General features: G+C 41.0%; 1 protein-coding gene across 1 annotated transcript; it reads left to right on the top strand.

Annotated features, from left to right (window-relative positions):
- The first annotated feature begins 8,029 nt into the window (after nucleotides 1-8,029).
- Nucleotides 8,030-12,005, top strand: LOC145438791 (uncharacterized). Its single transcript, XM_080316139.1, has 2 exons — nucleotides 8,030-8,381; nucleotides 11,308-12,005. The coding sequence occupies exons 1-2, from the start codon at nucleotides 8,091-8,093 to the stop codon at nucleotides 11,899-11,901; spliced, it is 885 nt and encodes a 294-aa protein (XP_080172265.1). The 5' UTR covers nucleotides 8,030-8,090; the 3' UTR covers nucleotides 11,902-12,005.
- The last annotated feature ends 6,018 nt before the right edge of the window (nucleotides 12,006-18,023 follow it).

Below are 18,023 nucleotides of genomic sequence, written 5' to 3'. Positions count from 1 at the left end.
CTTTGAAAAATCACAATGCGTGATTCGTTTCAAAATACTGTCTCAGGAAAGTATGAAACCGAGCAAACACAAGCAGCACCTAGTATCTTGTCATGGTGAATTAGCAGGGGAAACAGTTGTGTTTTTAGGCGAAAAGCGGAGCATTTAAAAATGTTCGCCTTGTTTCCGGTGGAATATGGGCACAGCAAAACGATTCAGTATTAGAGGCGTCGTATCCCATTGCCTTAGGTATTGCAAAAGCAAAGAAACCGCACGCAGTTGGCGAGGAGCTGATAAAGCCCTGTCTCATAGTATCAACCACTTTGATGTTAGGAAAGCAGCAGTCGAAACAAGTTAAAATAAATTTCACTTTCAAACGACACAATCATAAGTCGTTTTCTTGAAATGAGTGAAGATATTTTACTGCAAGCAGAGGAAGATTTGAGATTCAGCCCTAAATTTTTGGCATAAGTATCACTGCGAGGGTAGAGGCTGTCGGTCTGTTTCATAGTTAGTGATAGTTCATAGTTATGCTCAGCAGCTTCCACCGGCAATGGACATGTGTCCGTGCGGATTTCATTGGGATATTGGGGTCAGGTCTTGAGTAAAAATGGAAATGGTGATTTAGTCACTTTCGCCCATGGGAAAAGTAATACTATGTTGTGGTCAGTAATGAGATTGCGTATATTCCTGTGGCTTTCAATTCTGAATAATCGCCTATTGACAACTCATTTATAATGGAATGCGGGTTGGTGACGCGCACCCATCTAAAATGCTGACTCGGGCACACGCCCAATCATACAATTGAATCATGTTTATCCCACATGTACTGATCAAACACAGGCAGTTTTTTATTTGACCGGTACGGGCCTACCGCCAACTATTAATTAACATAACTAGACTCTTGTACCTTTTTCCACACTGAATAAAGGGAGGATAACATGCTAGAACAGATAATGGCGAGATAGCGTAGTGGCAGTGGCACGATCCATAGCTAACACGAATGAACGTCGGAACGCCACGATCTTTTCCTGAGTGTTGGAGATTCAATTAGGATTATCCTCACCATCTGTTCCGCGTAAGTGATGTCGATATTTACTATATTCAGGATCTGTGACATGAATTAGTTACCAACAGGGTTGTAACCAATTCCCATGGCTCCGAGTCACAAGTCAATCTCACTTTGACAGTTTTGACTCGAGTCAAGTCAAGTCATTTTCAATTCACCACCGAATCAAGTCCGAGTCCAAGTCATCGAGCAGAGGTTCGAGTCCAAGTCATGGTATTATGACTCGAGTCCGAGTCCAAGTCATTCTGTTGACTACTCAGTTTCCACTTAAAGTCTTGTTAAACCCACTTTTTATAACTCTGTTTGGTGACATCGAATGGTTCGCATATATAATATACTATTTTCCTCGCTTTTAGCAGTTTCTGGTTGCATTTTCAAGCACCGGTACCAACAGACGAAATCCCAATAGTGCGGTTAATGTACTGTTCTTCGAAATTCCAATGAAGTGTCGGTCTTGGCCGTCTGATTCTCGAGTCATACGACTTTGTTCGAGTCATGCGCAATGACTCGAGTCCAAGTCGAGTTAATACACCGATTGACTCGAGTCGAGTCGAGACATTTCCTTATTTTGAGAAAATGACTCGAGTCAAGTCGAGTCATCAGAAAATCGTGACTCGAGTCATTACAACACTGGTTATCAAGATCACAGTATGAGTACGGATGGCATATCATTCTGTCCACCCGAAAGTGATTGTCGATGAACTTGCTAGGACTCCCTAGGAGCTCAGCGCATGACTCTAATCCAGAGGTCTCAAACTCAAATGCGCTCGCGGGCCAGTTTTCCATTTTTAACGACGCCGCGGGCCGCAGCATTTATATGGGTGTTCTATGTCTTTCCAAGTAGGCCTTATTTGGCGGGAATGAATTGTCCTATTGAACGTGAGCCGATCCAGCAGACTGACAGTAAACACACATCGTCAAAATGTGATTTACTCTTGTATCAATTTAGGACTGGCGCGAAAAGAATCATCCCATTTATAACTATTTGAATAGAATTGTTGTTGTACTTGATATAGATTAATTATAAGATATAGACACCATGTAGGCGGACAAATGTATGATGCCATCATAAAAGCTATCGGGTTATAATTTTTCAGCTACTATGAATAGTTTCAATGTAACAGATTTATAATAGAAACTGATCTGATATCAAAATCTTTTTAAGTTGAGCATTGTAATTTCAATCCAGGATTTGAGAATACTTCTGATAAGTTACATAGGCTGTTAATCTCGTGGCCAAATATCTTCAAATATAGGAGCAGAAATAATATAAATATAATATAAATATAATAATGAATGTGTCCTAGTGATTGAAATGCCAGAACGCCGAACGGCCCATTGCTGTTACATCGTTGGAGTGTACCACTACGTTACTCGGTACATTTAAGTGGCCTTAATAACATGGTTTAGCGACCGAAGATGTAACTAACAGATTGCCAATGGTTGCCATAACTACTTGCTTCGTTAGCGAAATACCAAGCGGCGACCTTCTAATCTATTACTATTCCCCCGACACGTGATTAGTTTTTTGCGTCCGTGGTTCCAACAAATTCACGGCATTCCGAGTCACTCCATGTCCACTCGGGTCATTTTCATTTTGCCATTGAGTTAGCCCGAGTCTGAGTAATCCTAAGAAAGGTCGCTTCCAAGTCCAACTCACAAATTTCAGTCACGAATCGTCTAAGGGTCAGGTTTTGTCATCATGAATTGGAAATGTGACGAAATAGTGAATCTTCCACTGCATGGTAGCGTTTGCAATTGATATGATAGTGAAGTTTGATGAATAGTTTAAGGCTTTCGGAGCAATTTAAGAGAGAATTTTCACTTTATAACATGAAAAGATATATGTGACACTTAGGCCTATATATTGTCAAATTAATAAAAATCTAAAATGTCGTCGCGGGCCGCACAAAATGCTCTGGCGGGCCGCATGCGGCCCGCGGGCCGCGTGTTTGAGACCTCTGCTCTAATCCATCAAGCTTCGTAATAGCCAGAGAAGGTCAAAATTTTCTTCGATAGCATTCAAGCAGGAGCATGATGTAACGCACAAAATGTCTACTCAATGGAGACCGAAACTACTTTCCACTTTCCAATATCAAAAGTTTACAAAGTAGGCAAAGTAGTTTTCCCCGCAAAACTGTTACGGTGTATTGTATAGTCGACAAACATGACCACGGACTGTGATCAATTTCTCATTCACTTAAACTCGCTTCACCCGGCTCTGCTATTCACAATTTGATAAAGAACGAAGTATAACTCATTGTCATTTTTGGACATGATACCGATAAATTTGAAACATCAATATTCAGGAAACCGACATTCACTGGCCAATAACTTCGTTGGAATTCATTTAGTCCTAAACGCAAAAAAAAATCAACCTCATAGGCACCCTCGTGCATAGAGCGTTGATGATATGTTCGGGTAATAAACTGAACTCAGAACTTGACGGTATCCGCAAAATCTTACTTGATAACGGTTACCCTGAACATGTCATCAACCGCGGCATAGGGAGGAAAGTAACGCAATTCAATGCGGAAAAGTCAACAGAGCCTACCGAACGAACAACCAAAGATGTTAGTTTACATCCATCTACCTTGGATAGGGTCTATTTCCACCCGCTTTCAAAAGCAATTGATTTCAGCGGTCAATAAGTGTTACGATACGACTCAGTGAAGACCAACGGGATTATCATGACAACGCAACTGCTCCCTGCAACACGTAAAGACGTGCTTCCTGCACTTCAACAAAGCAATGTAGTTTACGAATTCGAGTGTCACTGTGATTGTGGCTACGTGGGAAGAACGTCAAAGCGCTTGCAGGAACGCATAAATCAGCATGTCCCTCGATTCATTAGAACACGCTCGATGAAAAGCTCACCCTTAACTCATCCGCTCAAGATTGATGCGGACCAATCAAACATCATAAATTCTGCAATTGGCAAACACTTGTTGGATAACCCCGCCAGTGCGAAAAGTTATCGAGATGACAGATTTCGCATACTCGCAAAGGGTCGCTCACACTTTCATTTCTGTGCCTTGGAGTCGACTTTTATCAAAATACACCAGCCAAGGCTGTGTCAACGTATAAGGAGTTCGTGTATCATCTAAAAATAGTACATTGAACGCTCTCGTATTCGACATTTCGTGCTAGTGACGTCATATTTTGTGTTACGATTGTTCATATACGCTTTTCTTTTTTAATTCTCTACTAATTGCTGACGATTATCCGTGACGAGTGTCAGCCGAAAATATTCGGGTTCACTTCAATATGAATTTACTATTCGACTGTATATTGAAGTTCTGTACCTCAAGAAGCTGTTAAAATGGATATGTGAGGTAGGCCGACAGAAAAATAGGAAGGGTTTGAAATTTTTCCAAATGTACCAAGGTCGCATCAATTTACATGGGTAAATACGGGTTATATTGCGTGGGTCAGATAAACTTCCTGGTGAAATCGCAATTGCTGACAGTAAATTCAAAAAATAACCTAACCGTTAATATCGCTGGTCAGCCCGTTTCCAACACAGATAATGCCAAATATCTCGGAGTTTTACTGGACTCGAACATGTCCTGGAAGAGTCATATTCAGTCCCTAGAAACTAAATTATCACCGAAGTGCGGCCTGTTCTACAGCCTTAAGCGCTTCATGCCAGCATGGGTTCTTCTGATACTCTTCAAATCCTTAATCCAATCGAAGTTACATTATGGCATCCTCTGTTGGGGGGCTGCCAGTAAGACTGCACTCAAGCCACTGCAGAAACTACAGCACAAAGTACTCCGAATCATAGCTAGGGCCCCAAAGGGACCTGGCTGCCCATCCAATAAGTCGCTGCTGAAGAGATTCGGCGTCCTAAACATAGAAGATATGCGGAAACTAGAAATCGCCATGTTCATGTATCAGTTTCACTGCGGTCGTTGCCCCGAATATTTCAATGACTTCTTTACCTCTGAATCAAAAGCGCACAAGTACAACACACGCGCGTCCACGTCGTCCAAATATCATATGATCGACCGAAAAGATCATCGCTCCATCAAATATGCCGGACCTGATGTATGGAACAGTATCCCGCCGGCCATCCGACAGTCGACGAGCATGTCCACATTCAAGTCGAAATACAAGCAATTACTACTAAATAAATACAGTCCATCCTCAAGATTACCGGACCACGACTGACCTATCGATCTCACTTCCCATGACATGCCGCCCTATTTCTTGTCGCATTCTTTTTCTATACTATCTTCTTTACCTTCATTCAGTGTGCATGCCTCCTCTTTACATCGCCTAGGCCAAGGTGGGTGTCAGATTCCATAGACAACCTAGTCGCTTCGACATCTTCCTTTCTTTCATTGTATCGCATTTTTGTGGTGTATTGAACTGATAAAATTGCTAATAAACCAATGATGATGATGATGGACGAACTTATGCGTATGGTATAGATGTAAGCCGCCATAACCTACACTTTCGCACGCTATTATAACTCGAACAGTAAGAAATATGTCATCTCATCAGTAAAGAGTCCGGCTATGCTTCAATTAGCGATTCCACGATCTCCCGTGAACACATATTCATATGCATATGAAATTTTATTTTAACGAATCAAGTGATTTCAATCACACCATTTCGCATACGAATGAATAACAACATATATGAGGGAGATCGCGTGCCGCTGTCCAGTCGATTCTCGCTAATTGGAGGCACTGATAATAGGAATTGCTGAATTGAAAACAAGCGAAGAAATATTAGAGCAGGGCCGGCCAACCCGTGGCCCTCGAGGTAATTTTCGAAATTAGTAATATTATCATAAATTAGGCTTACCATATTTTGGAAATGTAAAAAGAGGACACTTTTTCAGAAATTTCAGACATGCAAAATTGGAGAAGAATTCTCAAAAACCGGTAAATTTTTCCCACTTCGTGATCGGTTGACTAAAAAAAAGGTCATCACTTCCGCCCAGAGGTCAAAATAACGTTTTTCTGTCCACATTGCCAGGTGGATGACGAAAAAAAAAGGTCTTCTTTTCGCTCAGAGCTAAAATCACCGCTTTTCCCTCCGAAATACCCGCCGGAGCTTCACTTCTGCGCTAATTTGCGGCATATCACTCGCAATTTCCTCTAAATCTGACCTAAATTTTCAAAAAAGAGGACAAAATCTCAAAAAAGAGGACAAAAGGGCGTCCTCCGAGGACACTTTCAAAAAAGTCAAAAAAGAGGACAAATCCTCTTAAAAGAGGACGTATGGTAAGCCTATCATAAATGGAATGCCCAGATTGTGACCTTGCAAGACCAACCTAAAATTTGATTAGTCTGGTCGCAACACTTGGGATGTGACGACTATAAAATATCAGTCCCGGAGCATTGGCAGATCCATGGGCCAGTCGCATTTATGGTAGATCTTCATTCTTCATACATTACAATAAATCAGTATATTCTGCGGTAGATTTATCTAAAGTAAAAATTTTCTTCACGTTTCCCGCAATATGATGTCACTCGATTTTTGCTTCAAATATATTGTTACCCCCTCCTGAAAATGAAAGAACGCCAAATGTACTAGATTGAGTCTAACTATATTCGCAATTACGAGAGAGAAAGAGTGTCGTCCGACATGCGACCGTGCGTTTGCGCTCGCAGAAAGACCGTCGACGATGAAACCTATAGTAACAAAATGATTGACGCATGTTGGCCTGAACCTTCGATATTGTTATGTCCAGGCGCTGAATAGTCCAATCCTTGCGAACTTAGCCCAGCGATATACAGCAGACCCGCAATATACTCAAGTAGCAATATTATTGACTTATAAACTTAGAAAAATTTTCGCGCTTCGCGCGGCTAGTGGCACGCGCGATGGTTCGTCAGTTGCACGTGGCCCTTTGGCCAAAAAGGTTGGCCACCCCTGTATTATAGATATATACGATCGGTATTTCATACATACGTTTAATAAACGAGTTTAATAATGTAAAGAATTTGTTTTTCGAGTGAATTTATTCCTAACCAGAAGCCCCTAAATTCCCCACAGTTGAGGTATTCCCCACCGATTGGAAACACTTGCATTAGAATATACCTTTAAATTTAATTTTACATCACTACAATCACTTTGCGACAGCTGATTAAATGTATATTTCCCACCTAATCTGTGGGTCACACTTATTAGCTTCATTAGCCAACATCAAGGTGTCCGCTGTTCATTATATCAGAAATAGCCAGATTTCATGAAGTTACAATGCGTGTTGTATAGGCCGGCATATTGTAACGTCGCTCCAAGACTAGCTACATATTTTTGAATTACGATGGTGGCTCTGTCAAATAGATATTGCGTGATGATCATCCTCCCAAAGCGCAGAAAATTATTTCCAAGCTCAACAAATTTATAAAAATATTCATGTAACATCTACATTCTCAGAGTCTACAATTTTATAACTCCATTGGTTATTTACGTAGTGGAAGTTACGATAAGCGAAATGCAATTTGTTACGCGACAGCGGTCTTATATGACATTTAAATTGGAATAATTATCAATAATAATATTTTCATGTCTTCAAATAGATGTCGACCGGGATGGGTGAGTCATGAATCCCAATCTGAGATATGAACATAGACAGTGAGCGATTTTCTGTGGAATGCAATCAATTTGACAAATCGAAATTAGTATTATTGGCACGCTTCTGGCAAAACTGTCAAAGTATGGAAAACACGTTCCATACCATACTTGGGAAATTTCCATACCATACCATATTTGCACTTTTCCATATTCCATACCGAAATTTCGCTCCATACCATACTTCCATACCATACCATACCATGTCCTGCTTCTGATAGATGAGGTATATGTATAAATCAAGAAAATATCAATGCACTGAAATAGGTGCAGAGTCACTTCAAGGCCAAAGAATCAGTCAATTGTCGTGTATCAAAAACTGACCATGAAAAAGTCCTGAAGATTGGAAATACACCCATATTCAAGGCTATAGATAAGTGCTACATTATCGATATTCTCACCTTCGAATATTCTTTTCTCAGACCGTCTATATAGATATAATAATTAAACCATGTCTTTAAATTTGCTGAAGCAAAACACGTCGTGGATTTCGCGCGTGTTCGTCGGATTGAAAACCCCTTTTTCGCCCTCATGTATACCGACACGCCGGGCGTCGTGTCCCACGCGCAACAATCTAGATTTGACTGACCGTGTCGCGCTTGTGACGGGAGGCACGAACGGGATAGGATTTGAAATCGCGAAGAGACTGGGACAGAATGGAGCGACAGTCGTCGTCAGCAGTAGGAGTCAGGAAAACGTTGACAAAGCGGTCGACAAGCTGCGCTCCGGTGGTTTAAAGCAGGTGCGTCTTTATTCTTGGAACGCGCCGCGCTCATGTAATGTTAAGCCAAGCCCTTCCTTATTTCCTGAGACTCTACTAGGAGTTGGACACTGACGAGACTGTTTATTTTGCATTCTGCAAAAAGTGATTCATACCTGAATTCCAAACCCATTCACAATAATAAATTATATACTTCGAAGTAACAAATAATATTGCCTAGGGGTGGCCAACCTTTTCGGTCAAAGGGACACATGAGATTTACGTATGGTGACCATACGTCCTCCTTTAGGAGGATTCGTCCTCCTTTTTAAGGTTTTTGAAAATGTTCTCCGATGACACGTAAATGTCCTCCTTTCTGGCAATTTGACCTCCTTTACAGCATTTTGAGCTACGATGATGAATAGATTCGAGCGAAAACGGGCATAAATGACGCTAAACAGGAAATTCGTGGTTCGAACATAAGCGACCAACCACAAATTCGGAAAAAATTCTAAGTCTGAAAATTTTGAAAAAGAGTCCTCATTTCCCGATTCCAAAATATGATAACCCTAGATTTACGTACCATTGAGCGGGCTACTTGAATGCAGTGTTGGGATCAAGTCACTACCTTCGAGTCACGAGTCATCTCGAGTCATTGAAGATTTTGACTCGAGTCAAGTCAAGTCAATCGATTTTCGAAGGTTACTCGAGTCAAGTCAAGTCACTCGATTTTTGGTTGTGACTCGAGTCAAGTCGAGTCAAGTCAAGTCAAGTCACGAGTCAAGTCACAATTCAAGTCAAATTGAATTTTCGAAGTATGAGTGATGATTGTGAGTGATAACATTTTGGCAGCTGTGTGAAAGGCAGATTAATTAGCCTTTATCGTGAATCAAATACATAATATAAAGTTAAATATACATGCAAAAAGGCGTTGTATCGCACGCGCACCCGTAGAACTGCTAAAAAATACGTGAGTAACGGTATAATTACAAGCTACGGTCTGTTATTATCAGCCAAAATAAATGACCGAATACGAAGCCTCGAGAATTTTAAACAAATTGATATGGTACAATACACTACCCATCAACACATCCGTGAGAATATAAACGCATAAACTATATTCATTCGATTTAAATCATACAAGAGGGTTGGTAAAGGTGAGCATTGCTCAATATAAGCACTGCGCCATCTAAGGAACATAGCTATTAGAATAATCTACTATTACCACGGCAACGTAAGCTGTGATCATTTCGTTTGCGGCCAATGTACTTGTGATGTAGAAATGGAGGACCAGTGGAAGTGGAACGTACAATAAGTGAAAGACTGGTTTCTCTCACAAGTGTCACTGGCGTATCGCGAATCATCCGAATATAAACATATGATGCAGTGATTTAGTAGACACCATTTACTTATTGATGACTTGAAATTGACTCGTAAATTTTGCTCCGAGTCACGAGTCACTCCACATTTCTGAAGCGCCGAGTCAAGTCAAGTCAAGTCATTTTGGCAAAGTGACTCGAGTCAAGTCAAGTCAAGTCATACGAAAAAGTTGACTCGAGTCTGACTCGAGTCAAGTCATGACTCGAGTCATCTCAACACTGCTTGAATGTTGATGACGTTTGTAGTCGTCCAATAGGAGAAAACTGGATAGGTAAGGGTGAAAACAATCGATAACAATTATGTCATGAAACTCTGTGTTCACTGTTCACTCATGACCTATAGCCACGCCAAGCTCGAGAATTTTTCAAAGTTAATGAATTCGGTCATTGATAATATGGGTCGCGTCTGTATACCACTGGGCTCATTTGGCAAGGACAGGATTATTCGGCGCTTGGACATATAAATATCGAATATTTCGGCAATTATGCGTCAATCATTTTGTGCAAAGGTTTCATCACCGACGATCTTACTACGAGTCCAGACGCGAAGTCATATGTTGAACGACACGTTCCCTCATTATTGCGACTTGCAAACATAGTCAGACTCAATTCGGTAAATAGGGCACATTTAAAATTTTTAATTCTGAAGAGGCGGTACCAATACTAAAAGCAAGAAGTCGAGCGAAAATAAATCTCGCGAAGTGCTACTAAAGATATCAAGTCAAATAGATATGTCACGAAATATTCTACTTTATGGTAATATAGAAAGACATGAAAAAGTGGCTCGCCACTGGCTACGTCAATGCGTCTGAACTGATATTTTAGTCAAATATTTGGTTGGCTTTGTAAGTTAACAATAAATTACCTAGGTAATTTATTTTGATATTATAACTAACTTCGAGTACAACCTCACGGGCCACTCAATACCTTCTCGCTGGCCGCAAATGGCCCAGGGGCCTTGGGTTGGCCGCCCCTGCCATAGCCGAACGTTTGACACCGACGTGTGATGCGCACAACGCATTCACCTATCATCGTCGCCCATTAAACTGATGATAGAGGCTTAGAGCAAATCGACTATACAATAAATATATTATTCAATTATTCTATTCAACGATTTATACAATGAATACAGTATTTGAAATGTGGTATACTTTTTTGGTTATGAGGTATAGTGGAGGGTGACCTACTCAAAAACCTTGACGTGATGGAGAAAACCGAGTGTCATTTTGGATTCACTATCCAAAAGTCAGACGAAAACAATTGTTGTATCAGAGGAAACAAAAACTCAGTTCACCAGTGTAATTTAAAAGTGATCAAAGTAGTGATGATATAGGTATTCATGAATAGAATTAGAATTTCTACTCACGTGTATGAGCCTAGTTTTGCCCAAAAAAATGAAAACTGTTAAGTAGAAGTAGTCTAATATCATGAAGTTGTCGTGTAATCGTGTAAGTTGGCTAAACCTGCTGGGGAACTGAGAAGGTGTACACTGTACAAATATTTCCCTATACTGGCCGCTTTTGTTTCTAACCCTGAAACGTTCTTCGGAGTATTGGTTCTTTGCGACCATATCTTATATATTTACATAGGTTCATGGTATAGCGTGCCACATAGCGCAGGAGGATGCCAGAAAGCAGATGATCTCCGATGTCGTGTCTTCCCACGGAGACATCAACATTCTTGTGCAGAACGCCGGGGTGAACCCGCACGCTTTCGGGATCATGGAAACGTCCGGATCCGTGGTGGACAAAACATGTCAAGTCCACATCAAGGCCAACTTTCAGATCGTCCAGGAAGTGCAACCGTACATGCAGAAAAGCGACAAGCCCTGTAGCATCGTACTCACGTCATCCGCGTCGGCGTACATGACAAGCTACTACCCCGGGATTTACGCCATCACGAAGGCCGGAGTAAACGCGATGACCCGGGCTTTTGCTCCTGCTCTGAGCAAAGACAACATTCGCATTAACTGCGTCACAATCGGCCCGATCGACACCGATTTTATGACAGCGGTGAGCGCAGACGAGGACATGAAAGGTGTTATCTACCGAAATTTAATCATAAAAAGGATGGGCAAGCCGGAGGAAGTAGCCGGAATCGCTGCGTATTTGGCCTCTGACGATGCGAGTTACGTGACCGGCGAGAGCTTCACTGTTTCTGGCGGTGCATTTTGTCGATTTTGATATACTTTGTGTGGTTATCAAAAGCTTTTCTATATAGGCTACTCTGGCGATGGAGTATACCTTTTTATATACTTTGAATAGGATGTGATTCAATGGCATCAGAATGGCGTCGGCCTAATTTTATGCAAAGATATTCTTCATCGAGCACTGCTCTCGAAAAAAAACCTATTGATTCATGTTTTCGGTGAGGACCGTGCCTATCACTTGGCACACTATAATTCAAGTTACAGTAGGTCAAGGCTACTCGAATATCTTTAGCATAGGTCTAGCTACAAAAGTTTATAGTAGTAAATATATTCGAAACAATTTGCTTAGGTCCGTTATAAGTTATAAGTTATAACTCTCATGAAATAATTTACTGTGATACAAATGTAGTATAAAGCGGTATTAGCAAAAGCAATATGCACTGCATAGTTATATATTGTTCGGTTAGTCACAGCTAGTCGCAGAATTGGCATTTTTTATATCTTGCTACTGCTAGTTCTTTAAATCTTGGGTAGGGTTGACTGAGACAGATAACGCCCTGGTTCAACTCTGAACAGGTCGGTCGATTGAGAGCTCTGCACTAGGCAGTATCACGTGATGGTAGCATGTGGTGCGCAGCATAGCTTGTTAAAGATACGGCTGCGTTTGTCCCATCTCACCGGCATAATATGAGGGGACTGTCATGCAATGACAGTCATGTTGTCCAATTGTGAGGCAGTTTCTACAATCGGTGTTGGATCAACTCCACTTCATTATTCTCCAAACTGATTGCAAAATGACACTTATTCCTGCAGCATACATCACAAGATAAATTCCGAAGTGATCAACATATAAAATGCCGTTTATTTGATGAAAGAACTCACTTTTAGCTACGAATAGTGGAGTAAAGGTCTCTGCGCGGTCCCTTCTCTCTTGGAAACCACTGGTCTAGCGTTATGTTTGAACTTGTGTTGTTACGTCCTAATTTGCCTAATTGGCTGTCGTTCGAATCTGTGACTTAACGCGAAACAATAACTTCATATTGTTAATTTATTCGCTAGAAGCTTTTCGATCGACTCTCATCAGTAGCAAACGTCAGTAATAGGGTGAATCTTATTTCGATTAGGCCAGGGGTGGCCAGAATCTGGACATACGGCTGCATGCAGCCGTAAAACCTTAATTATAATTATACGGCGCCTCCACATACTTATATTGGCGTGTGTTGGGGGCCATTAATTTGCAATTTGAATTGGTTCTCAAATTTCTGAGGGATTTTAATTCTAATTTAGAATTTTATTCACGCTAAGCAATATTCAGGGAGACTTGGATTTTTCGTTTTTAATATAAAAGTGTCGCACCATCTTTGCAATCCCACCGTACAAATACGAAAAGCATGGGAAAGTGATGCGCTCTTTAAAGCAATACAAATTTGAAACCGTAAGCGTCTCAGGAATGACGGTTTTCCAGGGATTTCTAAAAATTCCTGTTTTTTTTAGTACGTTTGAGTGATACCAATGTATTTTGGCTATGCCGACAATCCTGATAGGGAATCAAGAAATAACAACACGCGACAAAGCGATTAACAAAATCAAATGATGCATCATCAATAATTTTGTGACCGAAAGCTTTGAAGCCACCCCCACAATCAGCTCCATCGGTTAATCTGATCACGTGGGATGAGAATGAATAAATAATTGACAGCAATAAGTGAAACTACAAATATTATGGACGAAATTTATTCATGAGGTTGAAAAAATTAATCCCAATTACTTTCTTAATGGTGCATATATAGTAAGCCAATGGGGGTGTTGTACTTCTATAATTAGAAACTTTTATATGGAAGGTATGTCACACGAAAACAGTGATGGCACAGAACCCCACAAGGTCTCTCCGCGGTGCGGTGCTCCTGGTAGTCAATTTACCATGAGTATTTGTCGTCCAGGTGTTCTGTGACGACTCTCCAATATAATGCTGTCGTATGCTATGTATGTACTCGACATGCCGCCGTATGTAGCAATAAGGTTGAACAAGAACACCCCCGGATAAGGCTTACTACGGAATCGGTGTATTATGTTGCCAGGGGTAGTCTACGAGTTTTGAGTAAACGTTGAGAGGGTGTACCACGATGAAGAGGGTTGAAGAGCACTGGTCTATGGGTTAAACAGAGCGTAAAATGTATCATGTTTACCATTATTCTGAATTAGGACGGCCAATAAATATTATTTTTGTTAAGTAACTATTACTTTCTCATTGCCTATAATAACATACATTAGGACGCATAGAATATAGTTGAAATTGTTGGCTCGGCCCGCCAACGTATTTTCTGCTTCCATTTGGCTCGCGGGGAAGATAATTGCCCACACCAGCTGCTCTAGTAGATCAAATAAATGTCACCTCGGATCTGATGAAATATTACCAACTACTTACTACCATCAGACGTTCGCCTCAGTAATATCGGTATAACTATGGCAAGGGTGGCCAACCTGCGGCCGTAGAAGGAAGTTTGTGCGGCTGTGAACACGTAATTCAACTAGTATGTGTTGGCGGCCGTCGACAAAAAATTGGATTTATGAATTGACTCCTGAATTTTAGAGAGACTTTGATCGACCTTTAAATTTCTTCGCGCTGCGCGCGATTCAATGCGACTTTGCTTTCCGATTTTAATATTGTAGTGCCCATTGCAATCTTAGCCCCACGGTACAGATGTGAATAGCGGAGGAAAATGACGCGCACCATATAGAAATACCAACTTGGGATCGTGTGTTCCTCACGAAAGAAATTTGTTTCTGGTATGTTTGCGCGATTCCTATAGCTTTCCAATATACCGACAGTCCTGATGGGAGGCCGAGAAATAACAGCATTCAAGAAAATGGCTAATAGCAATTGGCCTACTCGAAGATCCATCATCATTTATAACTTGCCCTAAATATTCGAAAACACCTCTCCATCAACTCTACCGGTGAATCTGATCACATGGGCTCAGAAAGAATAAATGTTTGAAAGGAATATGGGAAAGTACTAATATTAATGACGAAATTGATTGACAAATCTGAAAAATCTTAGCGCCTTGCGCGGCCATAATCGTATGCCAGAGACTGTTCATGACATGCCCACTCGCGATACCGGTACCTATAGTAAGCCAATGTGAATAAATCGATTAGTCTAGAGTTCATCGGAAATGGGCATGGGCAGTTTAACATGGGTATCTAACGTCCAGTTAGTTCATTACGACTGTGATGTGGAATGCGGCCGTAGGCTACTTGAGTAATCGAAATGCGGCCGTGAAGAGGAAGAAGGTTGGCCACCCCTGCAGTATAGGGTTACCATATTTAGAGGTACGGAAAATAGGGAAGTTTTTACAACTGGGAAGGAGGCAATTGACGCTTTCCGATACTCACGATTAATGATTAAAGTAGCGCAAATTGGGAACGAGCAATCCGGATTACCGTCAATTCCGTCAAGCGGGTTCAAGAATGCAGGTTAACGTCTACCTATCTTACTGAAAACGCACATAGTTTCACGATACCTTTGTACATACATACGGTACTCTGCAGGAGTTAACGATCTTAAGACTAATTGTCCTTATTGACCATCCGGATTTAATATTTTCGAACGACACAATGACTATGTGACATTATTGCAGGTATAGGCCTAACCCGAAATCAACACAGTAGTAATGAAATGTTCCACGGTTCATATAGCCTATCAGTCATGCGACATTTATTTATTTCGCTTGTCACTATTATTTGAGAAGAACATGGGCAACTTCTTGGTATAGTTCTAGCGGCTGCCTGACATATGAGCAATTGAGAATGCGACACAATGGAACGACTGTTGAGCACGGGCCACTTTAGGATGCGTCACTTCAGCATGTGACTTTATAACCCAAAAACTAGCAATAACCCGAAACATAACCCTGAAATTGACCCCTATATATATCTTAACTTCAAGCCTTACCCTAACCTAACCCTATGTCGAACCCTAACCCGTTATTTAACCCACATGTTCATGTGTCTCATGCTCATATGCCCAGTGCCAACGCACCAGTTCGAGCAGAGAGAGAGAGTCTTTATTTTCATCCAACCAAAATACATGAAAAACAGACGGCAACGATGGCGGTACAGAAAAATGCATGCACAGTATTCGGTATCAGATAGGAATTATCGATACGACCGTGAAGGTCAACTAGTCTGATCACACCGCAGCATCAAACAGGTATACTGGACTCTATACAGTCAGGCTGTAAAAATTGTTGGTTTAAAAATGAAAAGAAAAAAGAAAAAGAAAACGATGGTAGCAAATGGTCAATGATGCAATGTCCTCAAGATAGGACAACAGTGTTAATATAACGACAAGAGGTGATCAAGTAGGTCTTTTCTGGATATATAATAAGGCAATTCACGGATATCTTGTGGTAATTCATTCAAGATGATAGGTCCTGAGCAGTCGATAGATCTCTTAGTTAGGTGGCTATTGGGTGGGGGCAAGTAGATATTTCCCTTTGATGAGGATCTCGTGTAATGGGAGTGGACAATTTTGGCAGGTATGAAAAAGTCATCACACACATGAGGCAAACTATTGGGAAAATATTTGTGTATATCTTTTAATACTTCGAAGCGATATAGTTCGTCAACTTGCAAAATGCGATGCTTACGGTAGTAAGGCGATGATTTGGTACGTAAAGGTGCAGATGAGATCAACGGTATCGCACGATTTCGCTGGGTTCGAATTCTGTGCCAAAATGTTTTGCATGCATTTCCCCACACTACGAGTCCATATTGCAGGTGAGAGTGAAAAGGTGAGAAATAGGTGGTTCGTTCTAAAGCAGTGCTTTTCAATTTTTTTGAGCTCCATTCGCACTTTTTTTGTAAAATAAATGTCATTCGCACAAACTAATCGAAAATTGTTATACAAAAAGACGATGAAGATACTTAACAACATTTGTTCAGATGTGCAACACATTGGCTAATATGTAGCTTAAGCCTTAAGCTATCGAGTGTCTCATTAAAATTGCAACTTTTTTCGCTCGTTTTGATTTCAACTATTTTACTAAAAACACTTCTCGGCCAAACATGTTCTTGGGTTTTGAACAAGAACGTCTACTAGTGCTTGAAGGGCCAGGTTTTGAAATGTGTTCTGCACTCCTATCCAAATTACAGCGTATTTTTCGCGAGTGAAAAATGCTTGCTGGCAGAAATCGTTTTTGAGAGCTGACGCAAAGGTCCCGGAGGCTCTAGTTTGTCGAAATGGCAAAAAATCCACATGTTTGTGTTGAGGCTTTCGCCTTATGTCTTGGAACATAAGGTGCAAAACGATCAAGGAGAGTTGGCACATTAGAGCTCGCTACCATATGATACGTTGCTCCAACTTCCGTCTCGCGAGTATATGAGTAGAGCAAATAAACTTACGATACTGTGTGTTCTGCTCTTTCGCTCAATCTAACTTGAGAATTCATTACAGTTTATTAACGGTATAGCAGCTTTTAGACTAACACCAAAATCTTAGTTTTTTGTGGCATCTCGCGACCCGAGCCTCACCCATGAAAAGGGATTCATTTTTAATATTACAGTTGTAAGCTACGATTTTACGGACATGTATGACATACAGAACGCGCACACCATCATTTTACCCAACACAGCTTTACAAAACATGGGCAAATTAAATTCCTTTGCGTGTCGCAGTTGTACTAATGTCTACTCAGATTGCAAGATCGGGACTATTCCGTGCCGACAAATGGAGCATATACAATATACATATTGAAAGGTTTGGCCATCCAGCATCGGTCATTTTTAGACCTAGGTTTTGTCGCCACTTATGTTTTTGGCACCACATTTTATCAGCGGTTTGGTGGCCAAAACTTTACGTCTTCATGTGCCCCGACGCAGAAGGGGTTGGCCTCGAAATGAATGAGTCTCATAGGCCTGTATTCGCTCGCTGCACACCCCTACACTAGTTCATCGCAACGGTCTTCGACCATGTTTTCCAGAAAAAAACAGTCGGATAAATCTTATCATGAATTCTCATGATAAAGCCATATTTTATGCGTGTCTTGCTCATTGGCTACAGTACCCAACACAGTGACCTTAGATATGTAAAAACTATCGCAGGATTTTTGCAATAAATGCAACAAATATTACATACATATAAACAGATAGCTC

The sequence above is a fragment of the Botryllus schlosseri genome, chromosome 5 (genome assembly GCF_051294905.1).
Source record: "Botryllus schlosseri isolate E-star chromosome 5, Bs_hap1, whole genome shotgun sequence".
Classification (NCBI taxonomy): Eukaryota; Metazoa; Chordata; class Ascidiacea; order Stolidobranchia; family Styelidae; genus Botryllus; species Botryllus schlosseri.
This window is presented reverse-complemented; position numbering and strand designations above follow the sequence as displayed.